At 41.0% G+C, this 14,765-nt stretch overlaps 1 protein-coding gene across 4 annotated transcripts in view; it reads left to right on the top strand.

The window, feature by feature from the left end:
- The window catches only part of EPSTI1 (epithelial stromal interaction 1), a gene marked incomplete at its 3' end in the record, with an annotated part of 103,424 nt that overhangs the window by 24,540 nt on the left and 64,119 nt on the right, over positions 1 to 14,765 (top strand). For all 4 annotated transcript variants that reach the window (XM_081215079.1, XM_081215080.1, XM_081215078.1 and 1 more), the window contains exon 5: positions 5,334 to 5,417. In XM_081215079.1, the coding sequence (XP_081071205.1) occupies positions 5,334 to 5,417 (84 nt within the window). The remainder of the gene's footprint in view (positions 1 to 5,333; positions 5,418 to 14,765) is intronic.

Here is a 14,765-nt window from a genome sequence, read left to right on the forward strand (position 1 = left end):
CTTAATTTCACTTTCAGATTTTTAATCATCAGTGTATAGGAATGCAAGAGATTTCTCTGCATTACTTTTGTATCCTGCTACTTTACCAAATTCATTGATTAGCTCTAGTAGTTTTCTGGTAGCATGTTTAGGATTCTCTGTATAGTATCATGTCATCTGCAAACAGTGACAGCTTTACTTCTTTTCCAATTTGGATTCCTTTTATTTCTTTTTCTTCTCTGATTGCTGTGGCTAAAACTTCCAAAAGTATGTTGAATAAGAGTGGTGAGAGTGGGCAACCTTGTCTTGTTTCTGATTTTAGAGGAAATGGTTTCAGTTCTTCATGATCGAGAACGATGTTGGCTGTGGGTTTGTCATATATGGCCTTTATTATGTTGAGGTAAGTTGCCTCTATGCCTGCTTTCTGGAGGGTTTTTTTCATAAATGGGTGTTGAATTTTGTTGAAAGCTTTCTCTGCATCTATTGAGATGATCATATGGTTTTTCTCCTCAGTTTGTTAATATGGTGTATCACATTGATTGACTTGGCGTATATTGAAGAATCCTTGCATTCCTGGGATAAACCCCAGTTGATCATGGTGTATGGTCCTTTTAGTGTGCTGTTGGAGTCTGTTTGCTAGTATTTTGTTGAGGATTTTTGCATCTATGTTCATCAGTGATACTGGCCTGTAGTTTTCTTTCTTTGTGACATCTTTGGTTTTGGTATCAGGGTGATGGTGGCCTCGTAGAATGAGTTTGGGAGTGTTCGTCCGTCTGCTATATTTTGGAAGAGTTTGAGAAGGACAGGTGTTAGCTCTTCTCTAAATGTTTGATAGAATTTGCCTGTGAAGCCATCTGGTCTTGGGCTTTTATTTCTTGGAAGATTTTTAATCACAGTTTTAATTTCAGTGCTTGTGATTGGCCGGTTCATATTTTCTATTTCTTCCTGGTTCAGGCTCAGAAGGTTGTGCATTTCTAAGAATTTGTCCATTTCTTCCAGGTTGTCCATTTTATTGGCATAGAGTTGCTTGTAGTAATCTCTCATGATCCTTTGTATTTCTGCAGTGTCAGTTATTACTTCTCCTTTTTCATTTCTAATTCTATTGATTTGAGTCTTCTCCCTTTTTTTCTTGATGAGTCTGGCTAATGGTTTATCAATTTTATCTTCTCGAAGAACCAGTTTTTAGTTTTATTGATCTTTGCTATCGTTTCCTTCATTTCTTTTACATTTATTTCTGATCAGATCTTTATGATTTCTTTCCTTCTGCTAACTTTGGGATGTTTTTGTTTCTCTTTCTGTAAATGCTTTAGGTGTATGGTTAGATTGTTTGAGATGTTTCTTCTTTCTTAAGCTAGGCTTGTAATGCTATAAACTTCCCTCTTAGAACTGCTTTTGCTGCATCTCATAGGTTTTGGGATGTCGTGTTTTCATTGTCATTTGTTTCTAGGTATTTTTTGATTTCCTCTTTGATTTCTTCAGTGATCTCTTGGTTATTACGTAGTGTGTTGTTTAGCTTCCATGTGTTTGTATTTTTTACAGATTTTTTCTGTAATTGATATCTAGTCACATAGCATTGTGGTTGGAAAAGATAATTGATACGATTTCAATTTTCTTAAATTTACCAAAGCTTGATTTGTGACCCAAGATATGATCTATCCTGGAGAATGTTCCATGAGCACTTGAGAAGAAAATGTATTCTGTTGTTTTTGGATGGAATGTCCTATAAATATCAACTAAGTCCATATTGTTTAATGTATCATTTAAAGCTTGTGTTTCCTTATTTATTTTCATTTTGGATGATCTGTCCATTGGTGAAAGTGGTGTGTTAAAGTCCCCTACTATGATTGTGTTACTGTCGATTTCCCCTTTATGGCTGTTAACATTTGCCTTAAGTATTGAGGTGCTCCTACGTTGGGTACATAAATATTTACAATTGTTATATCTTATTCTTGGATTGATCCCTTCATCATCATGTAGTGTCCTTCTTTGTCTCTTGTAATAGTCATTGTTTTAAAGTCTATTTTGTCTGATATGAGAATTGCTTCTCCAGCTTTCTTTTGATTTCCATTAGCATGGAATATCTCTTTCCATCCCCTCACTTTCAGTCTTATGTATCCCTAGGTCTGAAGTGGGTCTCTTGTAGACAGCATATATACGGGTCTTGTTTTCGTATCCATTCAGCCAGTCTATGTCTTTTGGTTGGAGCAGTTAATGCATTTACATTTAAGGTCGTTATCAATATGTATGTTCCTGTTAACCATTTTCTTAATTGTTTTGGGTTTGTTATTATAGGTCTTTTCCTTCTCTTGTGTTTCCTGCCTAGAGAAGTTCCTTTAGCATTTGTTGTAAAGCTGGTTTGGTGGTGCTGAATTCTCTTAGCTTTTGCTTGTCTGTAAAGGTTTTAATTTCTCTGTCAAATCTGAATGAGATTCTTGCTGGGTATAGTAATCTTGGTTGTAGGTTTTTCCCCTTCATCACTTTAAATACATCCTGCCAGTCCCTTCTGGCTTGCAGAGTTTCTTCTGAGAGATCAGCTGTTAACCTTATGGGGATTCCCTTGTATGTTATTTGTTGTTTTTCCCTTGCTGCTTTTAATATTTTTTCTTTGTATTTAATTTTTGATAGTTTGATTAATATGTGTCTTGGTGTCTTTCTCCTTGGATTTATCCTGTATGGGACTCTCTGTGCTTCCTGGACTTGATTAACTATTTCCTTTCCCATATTAGGGAAGTTTTCAACTATAATCTCTTGAAATATTTTCTCAGTCCCTTTCTTTTTCTCTTCTTCTTCTGGGACCCCTATAATTCGAATGTTGGTGCATTTAATGTTGTCCAAGAGGTCTCTGAGACTGTCCTCAGTTCTTTTCATTTGTTTTCTTTATTCTGCTCTGCAGTAGTTATTTCTACTATTTTATCTTCCAGGTCACTGATCCGTTTTTCTGCCTCAGTTATTCTGCTATTGATCCCTTCTAGAGAATTTTAATTTCATTTACTGTGTTGTTCATCACTGTTTGTTTGCTCTTTAGTTCTTCTAGGTCCTTGTTAAACGTTTCTTGTATTTTCTCCATTCTATTTCCAAGGTTTTGGATCATCTTTACTATCATTCTCCTGAATTCTTTTTCAGGTAGACTGCCTATTTCTTCTTCATTTGTTATGTCTGATGGGTTTTTTACCTTGCTCCTTCGTCTGTTGTGTGTTTCTCTTTCTTTTCATTTTGCGTAACTTACTGTGTGTGGGGTCTCCTTTTCACAGGCTGCAGGTTCGTAGTTCCCATTGTTTTTGGTGTCTGTCCCCAGTGGCTAAGGTTGGTTCAGTGGGTTGTGTAGGCTTCCTGGTGGAGGGGACTAGTGCCTGTGTTCTGGTGCATGAGGCTGGATCTTGTCTTTCTGGTGGGCAGGACCACGTCTGGTGGTGTGTTTTGGGTTGTCTGTAACCTTATTATGATTTTAGGCAGCCTCTCTGCTAATGGGTGGGTTTGTGTTCCTGTCTTGCTAGTTGTTTGGCATAGGGTGTCCAACACTGTAGCTTGCTAGTCGTTGAGTGAAGCTGGGTCTTGGCGTTGAGATGGAGATCTCTGGGAGATTTTCGCCGTTTGATATTATGTGGAGCTGGGAGGTCTCTTGTGGACCAGTGACCTGGAGTTGGCTCTCTCACCTCAGAGGCACAGCACTGACACCTGGCTGGAGCACCAAGAGTATGTCATCCACACGGCTCAGAAAAAAAGGGAGAGAAGGAAAGAAAGAAAGAGAGAGAGAGGGAGGGAGGGATGGAGGGAGGAATGAAGGAAGGAAGGAAGGGAGAAAGAAAAAAATAGAATTAAATTAAAATAAAAAATAAAAATAATAATTAAAAAATATTTTTTAAAGTAATAAAAAGAAAGAAGAGAGCAACCTAACCAAAACACAAATCCACCAATGATAATAAGTGCTAAAAACACTGCTATAAAAAAAAAAAAAAGACAGAGAGACCGAACCCTAGGACAAATGGTATAAAAGCAAAGCTGTACAGACAAAATCACACACAGAAGCATACACATACACACTCTCAAAAAGAGAAAAAGGGAAAAAAAATATATCGTTGCTCCCAAAGTCCACCTCAATTTGGGATGATTTGTTGTCTATTCAGGTATTCCACAGATGCAGGGTACATCAAGTTGATTGTGGAGATTTAATTCGCTGCTCCTGAGGCTGCTGGTAGAGATTTCCATTTCTCTTCTGTGTTCGCACAGCTCCTCCATCAGCTTTGCATTTGGCCCCGCCTCTGCGTGTAGGTCGCCTGAGGGCGTCTGTTCTTTGCTCAGACAGGACGGGGTTAAAGGAGCAGTTCATTTGGGGGCTCTGGCTCACTCAGGCCGCGGGGAGGGAGCGGTACGGATGCGGGGTGAGCCTGTGGCGGCAGAGGCTGGCGTGACGTTGCACCAGCCTGAGGCGCGCCATGTGTTCTCTCGGGGAAGCTGTCCCTGGATCATGGGACCCTGGCAGTGGAGGGCTGCACAGGCTCCTGGGAGGTGAGGTGTGGACAGTGACCTGTGCTCGCACACAGGCCTCGTGGCGGTGGCAGCAGCCCCAGCGTCCCACGCCCGTCTCTGGGGTCCGTGGTGTTAGCCGTGGCTCACGCCCGTCTCTGGAGCTCCTTTAAGCAGCGCTCTTAATCCCCTCGCGCACCAGGAAACAAAGAGGCAAGAAAATGTCTCTTGCCTCTTCGGCAGCTCCAGACTTTTTCCCGGGCTCCCTCCCGGCTAGCCATGGTGCACTAGCCCCTTCAGGCTGTGTTCACACCGCCAACCCCTTTCCTGTCCCTGGGATTCGACCTCCGAAGCCCGAGCCTCAGCTCCCAGCCCCGCCCGCCCCGGCGGGTGAGCAGACAAGCCTCTCGGGCTGGTGTGTGCTGTTCGGCACCCATCCTCTGTGTGGGAATCTCTGTGCTTTGCCCTCCGCACCCCTGTTGCTGTGCTCTCCTCCGCGGCTCCGAAGCTTCCCCCCTCTGCCCCCACAGTCTCCGCCCGCGAAGGGGCTTCTAGTGTGTGGAAACCTTTCCTCCTTCACAGCTCCATCCCACTGGTGCAGGTCCCGTCCCTATCCTTTTGTCTCTGTTTATTCTTTTTTCTTTTGCCCAACCCAGGTATGTGGGGAGTTTCTTGCCTTTTGGGAGGTCTGAGGTCTTCTGCCAGCGTTCAGTAGGAGTTGTTCCACATGTAGATATATTTCTGATGTATTTGTGGGGAGGAAGGTGATCTCCATGTCTTACTCTTCCGCCATCTTGAAGCTCTTCCTTTCATCATAATTTTGTGTTCCATTGGTTCAGACTGAAAAATAGTAACTGCTTTTTGTCTTCTGTAATCTCAATACAATTTAGCTAAAAAGAGAAGAATATATAAGAATCAAGAGGGAAGCTGAAGAAGCCGAAATCCAAAAAATGAAGGCAGTTCAGAGAGAAAAGGTAAGACATTGGAGAGAATGGTGAGTCAGCATTTACTGAGGGCTTCTGATGGGCCAGGTTCTCTCTAGACACTGTTCATATACAAAGTGTTTAATCCTCACAAGAGCCTATGAAGTGTATAATATTCTTATTACCCAAGTTTGCAAATGAAACTGACAGAGGATTAGGTAACTTGACCAAGGACTCATAGCCAGTAAACAGAAGTAGGGTTTGAATCCAGTCTGACTGATCTCAGAGCTAGAGTTCTTTGTCATCACACTCTCTCGCCTCCCAGGTAAGTGATCAAAGGAGTAGCTGTGTATTTGGCCGGAAGGCACAGCAGTTGGTAACAATGGCCACCAGTGGTACACTATCATATTTATATCCAAATATTGAATTTTCCAGGGTGAGTGTTAAATAGGTGAACATACCTCTCTCACTGATAAAGAAAAAGCATGCATTTACATTTCAGTATTAGTGATATGATCTATTTCAAACCTCAAACTGATGTTTTTAGTTTTGATACTCTTTCTGGGGCTTGGGGAGAAGAATCTCTTAAAAATGATCATCTGCTAGAGAAGGAAGAATGTACTGTTCTTCTTTCCCCATTCCCCCCCCCCACTCCTGCTCCCATTCCCCACAAAGTCCTAAGCTGTAGTAGGTTTTAAGTGTTGGAGGTCTGGGGGCAAGAGGTTGAATCACCGATGACCAAGTATGACATCTGCTGCAGGTTTATGTCATGAAAACACAATTATTTTTCTTGCTGTCTGTATCTCTCTTCATCCTTCTCTTTTTTTCCTCTTAAAGATTGAGTGTTGGTCAAAATTTAAACCTGGTTACCAAGCAATAGATACTTTTACTAGAATTAATGAAGCCCAAAGCTGGTGGCTTGTGGAATGTGCAAGAGTGTTAGTCTTTTCTTTCCCCGAGGAGCTCTCTACCTGGCTGGGGAGCAAACTAAGTCTTTCTTGCCAGGTGTCCTGTTGTGCTGTGTGACCTTGGACAGGCCCCTACCCCTCTCTGAACTATTCCTATAAAATGAGTCTGTAAGCCCCACCTCCTTGTCTCTCAAGGCTGGGAACATGTGTAGATGTAGAGATGCTACATCTGTAGAGATGCTACATCTGTAAAGATGTAGGCTCTGGGGTAGAGATAAGATTGGACTTACACATGAGGAATTGAAATGCTGGAGGTATAAAAAAAAGAGTATAGGTACTTTGTTTACTAAATTTGATTCAGCAGCTCACTTCCAAGTCATCATCTATTATACCTTCATTGAAAAAGTTCTCATAATAACTTTTTAAAACCTTTCTCTCTCTTTCTACCTCTTTGTTCCTCACTCTTTTCCATTCAACCCCACCCCCGCCCCATTTTTTCTTTCAAAGGAAGGTTCACACTTCAGTCTTGTGATTGTAGAGAAGGTATTCCCTTTATATAGCATAATCATTCTGTATTTCAGGTGCAACTAAGAAAATCATCAAATCTATTTAAGGGGCTTGCAGATCCTAAAGAATTGTGTTGTAAACTCTTATCCTAAAAGTGATTTATTAGTTGTCATTTAATACCCATAAATGGCTGGCTTGTGGGTCATTTATAGCTCATTTTTTCTTTGGTCAAATTATGTATACTATTCAGAAATGTTAATGGCTGAAACAGTTTTCTTTAACATTGAGTAAAAGCAGCATTCCCTCCTTTTCCAAGTTATACTGTAACACCAGATGTACAGCAATCATTAACTACAGAAGTCTTAACTGGGTTGGCTTTTCTAACATGACAAATGTAATGATTATTGGTATAAATTTGTCCAAAAGTGAGAGATGGGGGAGAGGGAGTTGCTATGTATAGATCCATCCCATTCAAAATGTGGTCCTTGAACCAGCAGCCTTGATATCACTTATTAGACATACAGAATCTCAAATCCCACCCCAGACCTTCTGAAACAGAACCTGCATTTTAACAAGATCCCCAGGTGATTCTTGTACACATACCGGTTTGAGGAGCATTAATCTAAATTGCCTTACAAGAGAAGGAGCAGCCCACTCTGGTCCTTCCACAGACTTGATTTCTCTGGCTAATTGGCCCGGACTGCCACCCTGACCTAGCTCTCCCTGTTGTATATAAATCTGTTGCTTTTCATACCAGATGTGAGCCCATTTAATAGCTTGTGTCATATAAAAGAGAAATGGACATTAGCCACCTAGAAATGGCATACTTCACATTGCCAGTGTGAAAATGGCCAAGGGAAGCGATAATGGCTGTGCTTATGGAGCATTTATTCCTTAAAATGCACAGCAAACACACACATGGACACCAGCTTACAAAATACCACCGTCCCCCTTAGGCACATGGCTGCTGTCCAGGAGCTATGAGCCAAGTCGAATCCAAGAGCCTATTGCCACCCTAGAACCTCTAACTTGGCCTCTTGGTCTTAATCCCCCTTGACCTTCAGTTTGTCCTCTCCCAGGAGGGGTCACCAGGGAACACTGGGTCTCTTTCTGATTGGTCACCACCTGTGTGTGAGTGAGGGGAGAGTAAATTGTACTCCCTGCCAGCACATATGGATCCTTAATACGCACAAAGGTATGAAAGGCAGCCAGCTCTTTAGCCTCTGATCATGTCAATGGGATCCAGGAAGAGTTAATCCTGTGGGTTAAGGGGAACTTTGGAGAGGCCACTGGGATGCTTCAGTTAAACTTGTATTCCCTACATTAGAGTATGTTGATGTTATGTATTCTTCCAGTGGTGTACTGGGGCCTCCTTGTCCTGGCTCATGAGAGTGGATTGTTCTATTTTGTGGGCTAGCGGACTTCATGTTGGTAGACTGAAACTGACCATGAGGAGTATTTTCACCACAGAAATCAGTAAATGCTACAAATCAACCTCCCCTCCTCCTCCCTGCTAGAGCTGGTTGTTAAGCTTATCAGCACACCACTGCTTTGCCCGAAAGGAAAGAGGTCCTCCTTTCACTGCCTCCGCCCCCCGCCCCACCACATTCCCAAACCAAGCTTCAGAGGGCTTGGCAGCGAGGGCAAGGATTTTATGAATTATCTGGCACATTATGTGTCTGATACTTACTGATTTAAAAGTAGATTACAACCCATGTGGTAGGCAGAAAAATGCCCCCTCCCCTCCTCTTCCACATTCTAATCCCTGGAACCTAGGGAGATGTTCTGTTACATGGCAAAGGGGAGCTAAGTTTGCAGGTGGAATTAAGGTTGCTCATCAACTTACTTTCAAGTAGAGAGAGTGTATCCTGCATTTTTCAGGTGGGTCCAGTGTTACCATAAGGGTCCTTAACTTGGAAGAGGGAGAGAGAAGATTGAGAGCATGAAGAGATGGAGCAGTAGAAAGACTGAGCCTGCCATTGTTGGCTTGAAGTAGAGAAAGGCCATTGGATAAAAGAGACTAAACATATGGGTAGGAGCTACAAAACCATAACTGTGGTACCCCTAACTCCTACACTGAACAGATAGATGACTGACATCTTAGGATAGCAGAGCATGCAAACAGAAGATGTGATTCTGGAAATAGAGTGCATATTGTAGGGGTAGAAAGAAGTAAAGTCCCTGCTGTAGTCTTTGGACGGGACTCATATTGCTAGCTACCTAAAAGCCTTGTGGACATAACAGCTGCTACTGGTACTGGAGTCTGCCAATTTCCCTCAACATCAATATATTATTTTAGCCCTGTTAGACCCGTTTTGGACTTCTGACCTCCAGAACTGTAAGATTATTAACAAATTTATGTTGTTTTAAGCTATTAAGTTCATGGTTGTTATAGCAGCAATAGAAAACTAATACAACTCATGTGGTTTTAATGTGTATTAATTTTTCTTCCTGGAGATCTGTATGGCAGAGTAATAATTTGATTTTTTTCCAGACTTTCATAATGCCCACAAACTTAAAAAATAAAAATCTCCAATTCCATGTCAAAGACCCTCCCTAACTCCTGGATTTACCTTATTCTGCCTTTGATCTTCATATGTTTGAAATCATATTATATAGGGCTATATAGTTTACAAATTCTTTCATTTGATTCTCTCAACCTCTTAGGGTATTATTATTATTATTATTATTATTATTATTATTATTTCTAGGAAACAAGTACTAGCGAGGGCTAACAGTTTAAAAACAGTTTTAGGAATAAAACTCAACATCAAGGAAATTATTTCAATATTGTTTTTATAAACTGGGAAAAGTTTCCATTTCTTAAAACTTTCAAGGAACAAAACAAAACTTTCAAGTATTTCCCAGAAATATGGTTCCTACATCATGCATTTCTTTGTGGATGAGCTGGTGTGGGCATTAAGCCTCTGGTTGTTGGAATGCAGTAGGGTCCCATTAATTGACCCCATTAATTAATCCTGTAATGTTGGGATGTTAATTATATCTCTGAAATGCAGATGTAGTACTAAAAGGGTAAGCTGTAAGCTTCTTTATGTTTCACTTTCCTTAGCTGTAAAATGGGTATAATAATATAATAATGGGACTGGTGGGATTAAAGGTTACAATAGGTGCAAATCTCTTTGTACAATGGGTAGCACTAAGTAAGCAGTGAAAAAGGGTGCCCTGACCTAATTATACATGTAAAGAAGTGCCCTAATTCATTTGACTCTAGTATTATTTCAACCTCTTGTGTGGAAGGCAGAGAGGATTTTTATTTTACACATGAATTGGATTGGTTTAATTTATTTCTAAGTTAAATAAACCCACATGAACTGGGTTGCTGGAGAAAAAACACACTGGCTCTTCCTGTCACACGAGATTGCTGGGCTTCCCTCCCAGCTGGGTCTTTAACAATTCCTAGTGCACAGCACTTTCCTTTGCAGGCTAGGCTCATCTCTAATTACCGACATCTTCCTCCTTTCACATTCTTCTTATCCTCACCTCTCGTTTTCAGCACATGACCTCATTTCCCACCTTCTAGTGAATAAAGACCACAAGGCTGGAAGCACCTATATTTTTCTGTTTCCTTACTCTTCCTTTGCTGTTTCTGCCCCCGTCTCGTCTCAGCAGGAATAAGAAAGTGCTCTTCCTTGTTGCTATGATGGACTCTCCCACCCGTGCTTCCCATCCCATCTTTCCTCCATCTCCCCAGGAACATTGCTGCTCCATCCGTTAACCCTCCTTTTCTCCGGTAGCTTTCTTTCCTTTTTTTTTTTTTTTTTTTTTGCGGTACGCGGGCCTCTCACTGTTGTGGCCTCTCCCGTTGTGGAGCACAGGCTCCGGACGCGCAGGCTCAGCGGCCATGGCTCACGGGCCCAGCCGCTCCGCGGCATGTGGGATCTTCCCGGACCGGGGCATGAACCTGTGTCCCCTGCATCGGCAGGCGGACTCTCAACCACTGCGCCACCAGGGAAGCCCTCTCCTGTAGCTTTCTTGTTGTTGCTGTTTTTCTCTCTTGGGGCATAATCATACTGAAATCTCTCATCTTAAAAACAAAGTGTCTCTGTTCTGGTTTGCTTTCAACTCCTCCCCCCCAAGCATCACAACTCAGCTTCTTGAAAGCCTTTTCTACCACATTGGGTTCCTACCTGCCAGTATGTAGACTGACTCCTTATAAATCACCTGAACAACAACAACAACAAAAATCTCTGTTTTAAACAAAGTTCCCCAGGTGATCCTGAGCTCAGCTAGCTTAGAAACTTACCTTCTTTGAGTCCTCACCTTCACCTGTTGCTTGGTGGGCTGAGTTTGACTTCTGTCTCTAGTAATTCACTGGTATTTATCTAGCCAAGAATGACTAATGAGCTCTTAGTTGAAAAACCCAGTGGAGACTCTTCAGTTCCTAACTTATCTAAACTGTTTGTAATATTGTAACTATTAAATAGTACTTTGTCCTACACCTCTGGATTTCATCCGGATCCTTTTCCTCTGCTTGTTTTTCTGTTATTGGTGTTCTATCCAGGTCCCATCCATTCATCTTCTCTCATTTCCCCATGCCTATGTCACCATATTCTTAGGTGAAAGCCCCCACATTTCCACGTCTGTGGATTTTGCTTGTGCTGATGATTTCTGAAATCCACATCTCCAGACCATATTCCTGAATCCCAGAACCATATATTTTACTGTATGCTTGATATATCTTTCTAGATGTGCCACGGTGTATCTCAAATCCAGTAGGTTCAAAACTGACCTCATATTCATTCTGATGCTCTTAAGTGATAGTCACCAGTAATCTTCCCCCCTTTTTTGACTCATTCTCTATTAATATAGCCTACCTCCTACTGTTTCTTTTTACTCTCCTCTTATTTCTGTCCCCGACATTTTTGTAGAATTTGTCCTTTTCTGTCACTGTTGTCTTAATTTGGGACTCATAATTTATGGATCACTGTGAGAACCACACCATTGGTTTTTATATTTGTGGTCCTTTCTGCGGCTTATCCTTCGTGTTGCTTTCAGGGTGAGCTGCTTACTGTCCTGCTTAAAATAACATAATGGCTCATCATTGCCTTTAATGAATTCCAAACTCCTTTACTTGGCATATAAATTTTTTTTTATTAGTTTCTGCTTTATAACAAAGTGAATCAGTCATACATATACATCTGTTCCCACATCCCTTCCCTCATGCATCTCCCTCCCTCCCACCCTCCCCATCCCATCCCTCCAGGCGGTCACAAAGCACCGAGCTGATCTCCCTCTGCTCTGCGGCTGCTTCCCACTATCTATCTACCTTACGTTTGGTAGTGTATATATGTCCATGCCTCTCTTTCGCTTTGTCACAGCTTACCCTTCCCCCTCCCCATATCCTCAAGTCCATTCTCAAGTAGGTCTGTGTCATAAAAAGAAATGAAACTGAGCTATTTGTAATGAGGTGGATAGACCTAGAGTCTGTCATACAGCGTGAAGTAAGTCAGAAAGAGAAAGACAAATACCGTATGGTAACACATATATATGGAATTTAAAAAAAATGTCATGAAGAACCTAGGGGTAAAATGGGAATAAAGACATAAATTTCTTTATAATTGCCTCTTCCTACTTTCTCCACCTTGTCCTCCACGCATCTCACCACACACCCCTTTGAATTTATCCACAAGCTTCTTGGGGTTTCCTGAACGGGCATATTCTCCTGTGCCTTTCTATATTGAAAATATTGTATGTTGTAGGAAGGCCCTTTTCCTATTCAGGGCCACTACTGTCCCATCATTGTCTTCGTGCAAATTAGAAACAGATTCTTCATCCAGGCAGTCAGTTATGTGGCTGCTCAGATTGGTGACAGATGGCACTTTTGTGAGATATAGAAAAAGACACCTCTGTTGTGCTGGAACACCCCATGCTGGGATGCAAGCCTTGGTAAGCTGAATGCTGCCTCTGTTTCAGCCTTTTTAACCTCTCTGCTAGGCCCCTGGGCAGTAAGAAACCATACAGTGGAGTGCAGTAGCCTTGCTTCCATCACCTCCTTTTCCTCCTGGAAAGTTCTTGCTTAAGATCGGTCTCTATCTAGAAGTTCTACCTCTCATTAGACCCATGGTTCTTATCCTTTTATTTGGTCATCAGCCCCTAGGGAAATCTGAAGAAAGCTATGGACTCACGCTCCATAAAAATGAGCATACTCCTATCAGACAGCTTATTCATGAACCCGAGGTTAGAAACTATACTCCAAATGTTATTCAAATTTTGGCTAACCTTAACCCTAACCCTAACCCTAACCCTAACCCTTACCCTTACCCAGGATGGGGTCTGCCCACATAGAAGGCACTGAATGAATGTCTGTGGAACTGTTGAAAGCATTTCCCAATTGCCCACTTCTGTGGTTTTTCTTTGTATTCATATTACATATTTGCAAACCTCTATTCCCTAATATATTTTACACACTGCCATCATGGCTTTCTTGTCTGTGTTCCCAGCTAGCTTCTGAAATTTTCCAGAGTAGGCACTGCTCTGTTTTTATTCCCAGCATCTAACAGAACATAGTACTGAGCATATAATAGGCATTTCATAAATGTTTGTTGAATACATGAGATTCAGTGATATTAAATGATTTGTTTAAGGTCACTCAGTGATGGTGGACCTAGAACTCATGCCATATTTTTTCTTCTGGACCTCATGTTCTTAGATCTTTTATATTATGTATTTGTTTATGTATAAGTATGGTTGGGTGATTCCTTAACTCACTGTTAAATGGAAAGAAATAAGTAGTCTGACTAAATCTAAGTATTTGGATTAGTGTACTAAACAGCTATCACAGTGGTAGGTATTGAATACTTAAATACTCCAGTATTTTGCAGAATACTTCTCCGTCAACTCTTGAGGGATAAACAGACCTTTGTTGGATAGAATTTAGCTACTGAGTAACTGTTTTTGTAAGTTGAGTCCAATGATAATCTGTTAGTGAAGAGATGAAAATCCATGTTCCAATTTCTGACCTTACTAAGGGAACCCAGCCCTGGTCTCTAAATGCTTGTGTGATTTTCTCACTCTTCTCTAAGTAGCATTCCTAATCCTGGTTTAATCAATACCTACTGCTTGCTTGCTTGCTGTCTTTTACCTCCCGGCCCTCTTTTGTTCCCCCAGAGATGTGGGGAACTCATCACAATTGACTACTTTTGGTCTCATGAGTCAGGATTTTTTTCTAGATTGAGATCATGTTTATTCAGTTGTACAATTTTCTGTTAGTTTGCTTCCTAGAACTGTGATTCATTAATAATCCAATTGCCTTGTATTATAACTGAATTACAACTGAATTGTATTACAATTCTCTTGGATTGTAGTAAATTTCCTTTATATTTTTTCTGCAACTGAAATCATCCATTTTACCTTTCAAAATGGGATGAGTAAATAGTTCTGTGTGAATGAAGACTTTCATGGAAATGAACAATATGAACAGTTTTTTCTTCTCTTTGGAAGATGGAGCTAAACTTATGTTAGAGTTTGGAAGTGATGATTTCCATTATTCCCTTTTCACAGGTCTTCCTGAGGGACAAGTCCATTTTTTTTTTTTTTTAAAGCAAATCCAGCTGCTTGACTTCTCCCTTGGATTCAATTAAAACTTCAAGTCTCTCCTGTGTTGTAGAACTTGTTTCAACTGCCCATTAAATTTGTTGTCTAGGAAGTCTACCTGTTTTTCACAGGCAAATTAAAAAAATGACAGTTGTATCATAGTAAAAAAAACACAAGTGTTTCTGGGTTATTAAGTTGGATTAAAATATGCCAGAGCCATGGTGACAGTAATATCAAATGTGAAGTTCTTTATCTCTAGACTCTCCAAACAACTAATTTAAAAAATGAGAGGATTCTTCTATGCAAGTGGATGGTTTTTTTTGGACATTTGCTGTTCACTCTCTCAACAGCTTTAAGTATCTGATTCTAAGTCAGAAGGGAATTGAATTGGCTTATTGAAAATCTTTTCCTGAATGCTTTATTGTAATGT

The sequence above is a fragment of the Mesoplodon bidens genome (genome assembly GCF_964165515.1).
Source record: "Mesoplodon bidens genome assembly, chromosome: 17".
Lineage (NCBI taxonomy): Eukaryota > Metazoa > Chordata > Mammalia > Artiodactyla > Ziphiidae > Mesoplodon > Mesoplodon bidens.